Source organism: Mesoplodon bidens (assembly GCF_964165515.1).
Source record: "Mesoplodon bidens genome assembly, chromosome: 3".
In the NCBI taxonomy this organism is placed as follows: domain Eukaryota; kingdom Metazoa; phylum Chordata; class Mammalia; order Artiodactyla; family Ziphiidae; genus Mesoplodon; species Mesoplodon bidens.
Genome location: NC_138178.1, coordinates 133113495 through 133126108, shown reverse-complemented (window position 1 = coordinate 133126108; position 12614 = coordinate 133113495). Strand labels below are relative to the sequence as shown.

Genomic DNA, 12614 nt, shown 5'->3' with positions numbered 1-12614 from the left:
CCAAGTGTACACAGCAAATGAGGGGGCAGAACTAGAATGGACTGACGTTGCAGTCTGCTGGCCTCCAGTGTCCTGGCTCTTTTCACACACTTCAGTGCCTCCAGCACTACTGCTGCTGCTGAGGCATTAGACTGGCATTACTATACCTTCCTTATCTCAGAATCCCGATAATAAAACACAGTTAAGATGGTAACAGTAATACTGGCAAATTGAGCTTAGGTTTTCTGGCCAAGCAATGCTATTAGTAATGTTACACAAACACACAAAGGGCAATTCACATACCTAATTTTGACAAACTCAGAGGAGCAGGAACATGTCAACTTGTTAAATTAACAAATTAACGCAAACTTTGAAAAATTAGCTTTCATTAGAAAATACCCGCTTAGATTTCAATAACACTTCTGACCTTGCTCAAGTCTTAACAATGATACTTTTGTGTGCAAAAATTCCTCATCTAACAAGAACGCTTGCATTCTACTGAAAGGTGTCATCCTCTGGTCAGAGAGAATTTAAGAAACTCATCTAAATTTACTACTTGTCAATATTTCACTATCCCTTCCATTCTAACCTAAATGTATTCACAGGTTTTGAGCCCTCTAATATGCTTAATTACCAAAATTCGAAACACCTCTCAATTTAAAAAGGGAGGTGCCAGAAGACTTTGAAAGACATTTAATTATTGAAAATACTAGGTTTGAATACTGGCATTACTTTCAGTTTACAAAAAGCCTAGCCCAATCAAAATAAGAACAAAAACCTTTAATTTTAAGATACTGAGCTGAAAGAATAATTTTTCCAGATAAAAGTGTAACAGAAAGTCACTATAGTTTAAAAAAAAAAATCTGTAGCTGTAATAATTTTAACATCAACATTTAAAATGATATTCAGACATGTACAAAATGGACTTTTCATTTATTCATTAAAAAAATCCACTCTCTAATAAAGTGGTTTCCCCAATAATTCTCTCATAAAACCTACACACAAAACAGTACTTTCCTACAAAGATTAAGAAATCTAAAGTAAAAGTTGATTAAAAAATTCTTAACCATGATATTTCAGTGAAATAATAATCAAAATCTTTATTCTGATAAAAATTTGCTTACATTGTTTTTCTTCCTCTGGTGTTCAACAGCATCCTTCAAAGAAGCTAACTCATTCTGGAGACCAGTTATTTCTTTCTCTCTTTCTGAAATTCTAAACCAGAACATGAATATATATAACAATATTTTAGGTAAACAGTGAACATATTATTTGTTACTACAATAAAAACAGCAAGTAGATGATGCTTTGAAAAATGCATTAACCTAATAGGCAAACTCTTTAAGCTTAACCACAGTTACCACAGAAAGCCTATCCATGAATTCCTATTTTCAGAAATAAACTTTTAAATAAATTTTTACAATATGATATACTGACATTTATGCTAAAGAGAAATCATCCCCTAAGAAACACTTCATGAATACATGAACAGCTGCAGTTGTAGTCACTTCTATTTTTATCTAGGGCAGTGAAGTAGCTATTTCCAGAGGAGTAAAAACTGATGTAGACACATTCCCTTAAATATTTTTTTTTCCAGAAGGTAATGAAATCAATTATGACTTTAAGTGGCTAACCCACAATAAAAGCATGATATTAACGTGAGGTAGGTGTTCTCTTTTCATTTTCAAAACAGTCTTGGGATTCATGTTTTTCTGGTTCTATCAAATGAGTTAGTTACTTCCCAGAAATGCAGAAAGAAATGGCAGAGTCACAATTTGATTCTGGTATAGCTGAGAGGAGGCCTGGGTAGAAAATTAAAGTACAAATCGCTCTTCTGTAAGAATGAGGCTCGATATAAGGGGTTGGCAAACTAGGGTTCAGGGCATGACCCACAGTCTGGTTTTGTATGGCCCTTGACCCAAGAGCTGATTTTATGTTTTTAAAGAATTGTAGGGAAAAAAGGAAAAAAAGAATATGAAACTACGTGGCTCACACAGACTAAAATATTCACTGTCAGGCCATTTATAAAAAAAAGTTTGCTGACCCTTGCTCTATACAGTCAAACTCAAGACTCAAATTAATAGTAAATAATTCTAAACTAGTAAACTACCAACTGTGTAAACAAGTCAAGATGGAAGAACATACAGATATATCACTGAATATACTTCACGTGGTTGACATTTAACATGTTGAAACATACCAACTTACCTGAAATGACCTTAAACGCAGCCTCTTAGAGAAAAATACAGACCCACAATAAAAATGTTTCAGTTAAAAAAAAAAAAAAAACTCCTTAAAAGAGAGTAACCATAAAGATTACAAGATTTGCTTTTCTAATGCAGAAGCTAAACCAAAATGTGCACCATTCAATTCCACAATGATATCAGGAGGATAATTGAGATAATTTAAGGTAAATCAGTAAAGGCTTCAAAATATAGTTAAATGTGATTAGATATTTTCTGAATGCCTGAAAAACCAGTTATCACCCTCAACAAAATGTTCAAAGAAATGCAAATACCATAAAAGGTACATTTAGCTCAGCCAAAGGCACAGCTAAGCTCTAATGACCTACAGTCCAAGAAATCCAAATAGAACTGTAAAAATTAGGGGAGCACTTGCAGTTACATCAAATTGCTTGTCTGAGAACTGTTTAGTAAATAAAAACAGTTGCCACTTCCCAAATTGTGAATAAGAATTATTACTTACACTTTTAATAGTTCTTCATGAGGGGGAAAAGAAGATGCCTATTAAAACAGTTAAATGTTATTTTCAAACACAGCTTTCTAGAAGACTTCAAAAAAATTAAATCTGTTCTCAGACATAAACTGAGACAACACCAAAGGTAAGAATATCATATATTCTATATGCCACCAAAAAGTAATTTTAATAAAAACATGTACACATTTATACAATGTACTGAGTGCTAAATCAAATCTTCATTGTCACTATATTCTTAAACTCTTCATTTAACAAACATTTATCAATTTCCTACCATGTGCAAAGCACTGAGTTAATACCTTAAATTTTCATAATGCGTAATTCATATTTGACTACACTAAGCTTCCAAAAGTCAAAAAAATACCATTAGTGAAGGAAAAGTAGGAAAAGTTAGTTAACTTGCATATAACAAAAATTTAGTTCTACATAATACGTAAAGGTATATAGCCCTTCACATATGGTATTTATTCCTGATGACTACAATCTCCCAAATGAAACTACTGTAAGTTTCTTGTCGACAAGGACTCTAATTCTTTTGTCCTTCAAAATATTTTCGAGTTAATCCATATACATTCATAATATAAATTAATTTAAAGAATATTTTGGTTAACATTATTTTTTTAAAAAAAACACACATTTTATTTTTACCAAGCATAATTATACTCTGAAAAAGTATTTTAAATGGTGGTAAACTATTACTTATAATATTACACATTTCTTAGTTTCTCTCCAATTATAGATGTTTTGTTTCCGGAAAGGGGAAGTAGGGTATACACATGTTTTTAAGCTGACCTCTACAGGATGTTATCTGACTTGCTAAGAAAGGCATTCTAAAGGATCTGAAAACATACACACACAGATACTTAACAGAGCTGGAATACAGATAGTAATGTTATTTGTGTATACTTTATAAATTATAGATTATCTTATCTTGGCTATAGCATAGCAAACTGCTTTGTTTTTCAGGAAATTTGATAAACACTTATAAATAAAACAACACATACTTTATTCTCAATGAAAAGACAAAATGGTAATACTTACGGTCATGAGTCATAAAATTTTTTGCCACATAAATAAAAGGCAAGGCATCTAACAGTACCTACCTGTTGGTAGTTCTGCTGCTTAAGCTCCTCAATTTGGGATTTAAACAATTTGTTTTCATCTTGTACTTCCTATTTAAACAAAAATTAAACATGAACACATGGACAGAGCTTTTATTTTCCATATAAGTTTTAAAACGTATCATACAAACCAGGCAAATTCTACAACAGTAACAATTTTTAAAGGGTGTAATAAGCTAATAAGCCCTATATTAAAATACATTATAATTGACAGTCCGCCTGATGATGCAGGGGACACGGGTTCGTGCCCCGGTCCGGGAGGATCCCACATGCTGCGGAGCGGCTGGGCCCATGGGCCATGGCCGCTGAGCCTGCGCGTCCGGAGCCTGTGCTCCGCAACGGGAGAGGCCACAGCAGTGAGAGGCCCGTGTAACGCAAAAAAAAAAAAAAAATTATAAAATTAGAATTATTCGCTACTAGCCTGGGAGTGGGTATGTCTCAGTGGAAGAAAACAGGATCCAGAAACAGACCCAAACACATGTCAGAATTTACTACAGGGTGACACCTCAGATCAGTAGGGCAAGTCCTACTGGTATTTTGGGCCGTATTTTCTTTATTGTGGGGGCCACCCACATACTGTAAGATGTTCAGCAGCATCCACAGCCTCCATTTACTGGATGCAGTAGCACCCCTCAGCCAGCTGTGATAACCAAAAATGTCTCCAAATATTGCTAAATGTTCCAGGCAGGGGACAGAGCCACTGCGGTCAAGTAACAATCGATTATTTAATAATGTGGCTAGTCTTTTATTTTTTTAAGGTTGAAATGTTATTCTTATAACTTACTCCAATAAATTACATGTGAATAAAACATCTAAGAAAAAAGATAAATTATGAACATAGTATTAGAAGAAAATACGTGAAAACATTTTTATGATCATAGAGTGAGAGATAACTTTCATTTCAAGACTTCAAACTCAGCAAACTACTTACATTTCAGTACATAAGAATTTCCAAAGCGGGGGGGGGGGGGGGGGCGGCGGCAGGAATTAAGTCAAAAGAAAAACTAAAATAAATCACCTCACATGACAAGAAGGCTAACTTCCCTTACTATGTTAAAAGGATCTTATAAATTAGTAAGAAAAAGTCAACCCAGAGGGGAAAATGTAGGAAAAATTACAGGCCAATTCATATACAAATGATGAGTGCTTAACTTCTCTATCAAATGCAAATTACAATAATCTGACCATCTTTCAAGCATAATATCAAATGTTTTCATCTTCATCGGTGTTGAAGAGGATGAAGAGGAAATGGCTCTCTGTTGGAGAGTGTAATTTAGTTGTTGTAGTTTGGTTGTTTAATTTAGTGCAATTTAGTTTAGTTGTAATTTAGTCTGTTGGAGAGTATAAATTAGTAAAAACACTTTGGAGGACAATTTAGCATTATCTGACAAAATTTACAATGAACCTACTTGGAAAGGGAAGGGAATGTGACAGAACCAACCCTTGGAGCATGAAATGTGAGCACGAGTATTTGAGACAGTGCAGACATCTAAAATTTCCTATTACTTCAAAACAATGTTTTGTAAGGACTTTCAATACTAACTACATGAAGATGAAGAGATACTATTTTCTATTTTAACTATCACTTTCAAGAAGGAAAAAACCCCTCTGCATAAAACCCAAAATCTCACTTGTAGGAATTATAAATACAGATATAGTATAGTAGCATAAGTATTGAAAATATGTGTGTAAGGATATTCACCATAGAACTGTTGTAACAGGAAACACAACTCTAAATACTCTAAGTATCCATAAACCAGGACTGGTTGTATAAATGATAATACAATCAGACAAAAGAATACCATGAAGCCATTCAACGTTAAAGATAAAAATGTGCTTATGTGGAAGGACCTCAAAAACATTACTAATTGGGTGGGGGGAGCAAAATACAGAATTGTGTATGATTAAATACAGTATGTTTAAAAACTATTAAGTACACACACACACACACACACATGTTATGCATGGGCGCTTGCTCAAAAGATATATAAATAATTGATAGTAGTTATCTCTGAGGAATGAGAACAAGTATCTGGGTAGGAGGGAATGTCATTTTGTATTCAATTTTCTTTTGTAGTAGTTAACATTGCTTTCAAAAAAGCAAAGACAGTAACTCACATGATAATTTTAAGTATAAACATATTTACCTGTAACAGCTTTGTTTTTCTAGAAAGATCACTCTCCCTTTCTTTTAGCACAGTTTCTAATCTCTTCATTTCATTTTCCTTTTCTTTCAACCTAGAATTTTTACAAAGACGTTATATTTAGTTAGGTGAATCGGTGGAGCACAGGAGAATTTTACGACAGTAAAACTTTTTTTTATAATACTGTAATGATGGATACATGTCATCATACATTGGTCAAAAACCCCTAGAATGTACAAAAAGCGTGAACACTAATGGATACTATGGACTTCAGTTAATAGCAATATACTGATTTGGCTCATCAGTTGTAACAAATTACCACACAAATGCAAGATGTAAATAAGAAGAAAAATGGGGAAGGAGGGTATATAGAAATTCTCTGTACTGCTCTCTCAATTTTTTCTGTAAACCTAAAAATGCCCCCCCAAATATTATATTAATTTTCTTTAATGTGAGGTAGAAATAAATCTAAAATCATACTCTAATGATCTATATACCTACTACAAATAGGCCTCAAACATGTCTCTAAGCTTTCTATTAGCAAATGATATAAAAGCACCTTGACAGTTATATAATGCCCATAAGATAAACAGTTAGTTGTACATATGAGCAATCTTAGTGCCAATGAAGACATCTCCTTTTTCTCCATAAAGATAATGACCTAATAAATATCTTCAATATCTTACTTTTTTAAAGATAGTTTCAAAGGGCCACTTCTTAAACATCAATAAAGACTGATGAGATTACATCAAAGGAAAAATCTCTTAAAAGTAATTGATAGAAGGCCAAAACAATGAAGTACAGATACCTTTCTTACCACTGAAGACTGATTTAGTTTAAGAAAACAGACTTCATAGGATAAAAATTTTCTAGGATAACATCTATTAAGACTGATACGTCCTATGCTCATCAGATTCAGTATTTTTACTAATCGGCACAGCATTAACTGATACAACAGATACTATTTTCCCCCAAAGGCAAGTTACTTTTATAGAAAGAGTCAATATTCATTATCAAGATTATGGCTAAGATTATCTTCTGGTTAATTCAGAGATGTTATTCTTTCAAATACTAAAAATGATTTTGATTTGACATAAATTTAACCTCTCTTTATAATAATTACATACTTCATTTAGAAAGAGAGAAAGAGAAAACTTAAATAAAACCAACCAGTCTATATTAGCAGAAAGAGTATCTCAGAAAATGCATCTCTAGGTATCAGAAAGCATTTGAAAGGCCTCTGTTTTATTATACCAAACAGAGATTTAACTTATTTGCCCCTGGACTATAATTCCTACTTAAAAAGAAAGTTAATAACTTAGAAGAAACTCATCATAATATTCAAGGACAGTCTAGAAAATATTGAGAAGTTCCTCTTTAAAATGCTGGCTAAAAGTATACTTACACAATCTCAAGTTCTTCAAATCGTGAGGCAGAACATGCCTAAGAAACAGATTCACATTTTTAATTATAACATGAAAAAGATCAGGTTCTACAATATATTATCTATAGAATCACTCACCAGTAAAATAAAAACACAATTATATGTGGTAAATTTAAGATTGGGCCATTCATAAAACAAAGAATGGATCTTCTTTATTTAATTGTTAATATCCATTTGTTAAACGATTACAGATTAATACACCAATTAAACACAGACTTAAAAGAGTCCATCTGAAAAAGTAAGGAGAGGAAATTCTTTCAGACTTAGGTTGACAAATGAAGCTGTAGTAGACTTGACAGGGATAGAAGTTATTTTATCCACAACAAAACAACTATACAACAGTAATTTTTATGGCAAAAAACTCAGAGAACATATTAACTTCTTTATTTCCTAGTACAGTAAAATAAAGATTCCTCATGTCTTATAAAATATGCTGGTAATCTGTTTATACTATACCTCTCGCAAGTTATGTTGTGCTACCTCCTGAACGTGAGCTTTCAAAGATTCATTTTCTTCTTGAAGATCCTGAAAAACAATAGGTCTAAATAAAAGTGATATTCAAGTATAAAAAAGGTGTTTACTATTGTTTTTAACTTCTCACCTGTAACCATTTCCCTCTATCGGCTAGGTCTTTCTCCTTCTCTTCTAAAACAGTCTTCATGGTATTCATCTGTTCCTCCTTTCCTTTTAATCTAACAATAAGTTAAGAACTATCAATGAAAACGTTACATGACTAAACAAAGTAAAAATACTGGAGACTGGAAAAGCGTATTTTAGGTTGTACTCATAACCCGAACTGATTAAATAAAGTAAAAAATAAATATTTTAAGTATAAAGGCATGTAAGATTTTGGAGATATCAAATTAAGCAGGAACTCTACTCCCACCCCTTAGCACCCTGCTTAAGTCAATACCAGCAAATTTAGCTTATCACAACTCGTTTGGGTACGAAATATATAACCAGTTTCACAGTGGCTATTAAAATGGGCAAAGAGCAACATGTCAGTTGAAGGTCACATTCAGATTATAAAGCAGAAAAATTAAGACTTCCACTCTATCCCCATTCCCATCAAAAAACCTACAGGTTAAATCCTAATGAAAAGTTAAAGACTTTGAGGCCTTTGTGAGACATAATTTGATGTTCTTTAAAATATTACTTGAAATCAAATAAAAAGGAGCTACAACTTTCATTATGATTATATTTAACTTGTGGAAGAGAGATATTAAAGGGAAATGAGGCAAATGGTACTTACAAGTTCTGAAGTTCTTGAACTTGAGAAGTGATAGATAACTAAAATATAAAGAAAGAAGCATAAAAAAAGCAATTCATAATCCTTTCTGTTCACCTTAGTAGGCTTTATGGTAAACCTTAAAATGTGCACACTTCAAATTACAAAGACCTAGCCAAAATAGAGATGACTTGATTTCACCTTCTCTTGACTCCAATGACAGTAAGAGTAATAAATATTAAATGGGGGGGGGTGGGTAGAAGAGACAAGGAATATGGTTATGAATAAGTCTAAACAATGTGATACTTTTTTAAATTGTAAAAATTAGAATATTAACTGTCCATATACCTCCCTACCTTGTCAAAGCGCTTTTTCTTCCCAGTCTTCAAGGCCAACTACTCAACAGTACTCTATATTGTCCTTTAATCTCCTCTTCTTACCATACACAGTTCAATAGTACCTTTTATTCCTCACTGCCTTCTCACAGTCCCTTCAGATCTTGGGTTAGATGTCAGTTCCTCAGAAGGAGACCTTCCTGAACTCTCAGTCTATATTAGGAATTTAATCTTTTCCTCATACCCGATTTCATTCAACACAGTATCTCCAACCACTAACATAGTACTTTGATAAGTAGGAGGAACTGAATAAATATTGCTGAATGAATCTGTTGGTTGGATGAATGAATCATCTCTTCCACGCAATCTCACCACTTTTTTCAATCAAACCTTATCAGATTATATTCACCAAAACCACCCATCTATTTCCAGTAACCACATCTACCTCTGAAATCCCCCAGTGAAATCTGTACTTTATTCTATAGGCAAAGGTTGAGCAATACATATTCTATAACAAAATATTTTGGAACATGCAGTTAAAAAAAAACAAGTTTACCAAAGTGTTTTGTTTTTTTAAGTTGGCAAACTAAAATGAAACATTAATATAGAAAACTTTCCAGAAAAAAAACTTTACAGTTAAAAGATATGTTGATTAAAATATTAAGAACATTTTCTCAAATCAGGCAAAAATAATAAAAAGCACATAACCCAATATACTTACAGCACACTACTAAAAGTTTTCTTCTGAGTAACAAGAAAAAAACCAAATAGTTCATTAATACACATACACTAATGAATCTGTCATGCTATGGCTCTGGGATTTTTACCTGTTGAGCCTTTTCAAGCTGGATATTTCCTATTTCTTCTTTTAGAGCCTCTATTTCCTGTTTCAAATCCTTGACAATGACAAAACAGACAAGATTGGACAATGGAAACACAGAAATTGACATAAAATGCAATGTACAGACAAACACATGAAATTAAATGGTATTCACTAAAGTTGATAAACAAAAAAGCAAAACATAAGTTTTCTCTCTCTCAATACCTGAATAGTTTTCTCCTTATTAGCAACTTTGAGAAGTTCAGCTTCCAGAAGCTCTTCCACAGACTTGATCTTTCCATCTTTTTCATGGATCCTTAGATTAAGAAATGCAATATTAAACTTGGGGAGAAATCATCAAGATTCACCAACTAAGATATAAAAATAGTACCAAATCATTAATAGGCTCACCAAATCAACTCTTCCCATTTTAAGTAAAAGAGCAACCATATTTTGCAGACAGAAGGGGAAAAAAATACTTAAAGCTCTTCCTAAATGAGAATTAAGCAGTAACTACCAGATGGCTGAAGCCTATGCACGCAAGGAGAAGCTGGTGACATGTTTCCAAAGTGCACAGGGAATATAAGATTTGTACCCCATAGAATACTAGGGAGAACTGAGTTCCTCTCAACAATATAGGTTTCTAGGGCTCTGAAAGCTATGACAAAACTTACATACAATTATGGCATTAAACTTTATAGACACTTCAAGAAAACAACACATACAAGGAAGTGATCTCTATCCAATATAACCTGTTCGTTAACAGTTCCTAGTGCAGAAACAGAAAACAATTTGATGCCACAAGTTAATAAATGGAGTCAGTCATGGAAATTGATTTTTTAACAACTGCACTGGGAAAGCACAGCTAAGTCTCCTTATTCCAGCAATGAAAACTCCTAGCCACCTTAACTGCACAATAAAACAAGATCTATGAGCACTAATAAAACTGGACCAAAAGAAAAAGACCAGTTTAATAATGTCATTACTTACACTTTCTTAAGTTCTTCAACCAGAGATGCAAAGGAAACCTAGAAATAGGAAGGTATCCTACTTGGTAATTTGCTCAAAATATAAATGGGTCATAAATAGAAAAGTATGTTGGTTCTTTAAATTTTCTACTACACCAAAACCCGGGAAAAGTAAACCTGGGAAGTAATTCTTTCTAGATTTTTAAAAATGTCATAATTATGAAAATGAAAAGCACTTTGAAAGCAGGCAGCTTTAAAGCTACTTATGGTAAGTGTAGGTCAAAAGAAAAACCAATAGATAAATATTAAAATTATTGACTCAATGATTCTAACAAGATAAGGAGAAAATAGGAAATTTCCTAACTTCAGGTAACCTCTTTTACTATTATTTAGAGTCTTACTTTATATATGTATACTCAAAACCTTTTATCACTGTAGTAACAAGCAATGACATCCTACCTAGAATACTCTATCCAGTGCCTGGCATAAAGTAAGCATTTAATAAATTGCAGCTTCTATTACTGATAATCAAGTCACCAATCATTCACAGATTAAAACTATAATTGACAAATTCCATGTTGGAGAAGGGAGGAACAAAAAAAGGCTTGCTGCTATATTTGATAACACGTTTGCCCAACATTTAAATGAGAATGGTTGCAGGATCTACTAAATATATTACCTGATCATTTTGCTTGGCCTTTAAGTCTTGAACTTCTTTTGTCAGAGATGAATTTTCTGTTCTTATTGCCTTTTTCAAAGATACATAAGCACAACATACTTTTATTTTCTGAAAAAACAGCTAGCTTCTCATTTTTCTCTAGCTGCTTCTTTTCCTTGCTGAAGGCCCAGAAATCTCAGTTGCTCTGTATGTCTACAATTCTGCCACTTCCAGAGCTAGCCAAATGGACTTTAATTCAATTATCCTCACAAGTATTTCTACTTATGTTTCCACAACCTGAAAACCACACAGTATACCACTTGTCAAGTCACTTCTCTCCCTAAAATCAAATACACCTTTTACCTTATTTCTTCCAGCAATCCTATCCAAATTAAGTTAGTTAAGGCTAATGATAATCATAAAATAAAACTGCATTCTCTCCATTCTATGGCCTCCAATACTATTTCATGAACTTATCAAGTCCACTAGTTATTCTTGTAACTAGTTATTGTTTGGTTATAATTCGGGCATGGGTGGAGGTGGGGGAGCATATATTACAAACCGTAACAATAATATCTACTTCATTAAGGCAGTGAATGCTATAGGTAACTACACATTTTTGTATTTATAATAAAATCTTAAATTTATTGAAAAAGGACATCATATAAATTCATAAAATGTGGGTAACTAAAAGATATGGGAAAAATATTACACGTTACAGTAAAACCATTTCATGTTCACTGAATAATCATAAGGAAGACAAATATACAAAATTCTTTACATTCAGTTCTTCCTCTTTAGTGGCCACCTGAATAAGTCCAGTTTCAAGTAATTCTTCTACAGTCTTCAACTTCTCATCTTTTTCTTGAATGCTGAAATTATAAATTTAAAACACATGTATGAACTATTTTTCAAAGAAAATGATATGATTTCTAAATAAATATTTTACATGGATCAACTCCTATGCCCATTGTTCCTTATAAACTTTCAATTCTAGAAAGGTTTCTAAGGATCTTTGGTCATGATCCAAGGGTAGTCCCTCTTTACCAATAACTAAAATGTATTCAAGTAATGCATGCTTACACGCTAGCCTAAACAAAGAAATCATGGCCACACATGACATCCACAAACTTAATGTAATTCCAAATCAATCAATAGTACACCACTCTCTTCCATTATCAAGTACAAAGAGAAGTTTA

The 12614-nt window shown here is 32.9% G+C and overlaps 1 protein-coding gene across 7 annotated transcripts in view; it reads right to left on the bottom strand.

Moving 5' to 3' along the window:
- The window catches only part of KTN1 (kinectin 1), a 120363-nt gene that overhangs the window by 23723 nt on the left and 84026 nt on the right, over positions 1 to 12614 (bottom strand). For all 7 annotated transcript variants that reach the window (XM_081229082.1, XM_081229081.1, XM_081229083.1 and 4 more), the window contains 13 exons: positions 12197 to 12287; positions 11437 to 11505; positions 10780 to 10817; positions 10015 to 10105; positions 9797 to 9865; positions 8659 to 8696; positions 8008 to 8098; positions 7863 to 7931; positions 7368 to 7405; positions 5966 to 6056; positions 3801 to 3869; positions 2686 to 2723; positions 1104 to 1194 (listed from right to left, as the gene is read on the bottom strand). In XM_081229082.1, coding sequence (XP_081085208.1) covers positions 1104 to 1194; positions 2686 to 2723; positions 3801 to 3869; positions 5966 to 6056; positions 7368 to 7405; positions 7863 to 7931; positions 8008 to 8098; positions 8659 to 8696; positions 9797 to 9865; positions 10015 to 10105; positions 10780 to 10817; positions 11437 to 11505; positions 12197 to 12287 — 883 coding nt within the window. The remainder of the gene's footprint in view (positions 1 to 1103; positions 1195 to 2685; positions 2724 to 3800; positions 3870 to 5965; positions 6057 to 7367; positions 7406 to 7862; positions 7932 to 8007; positions 8099 to 8658; positions 8697 to 9796; positions 9866 to 10014; positions 10106 to 10779; positions 10818 to 11436; positions 11506 to 12196; positions 12288 to 12614) is intronic.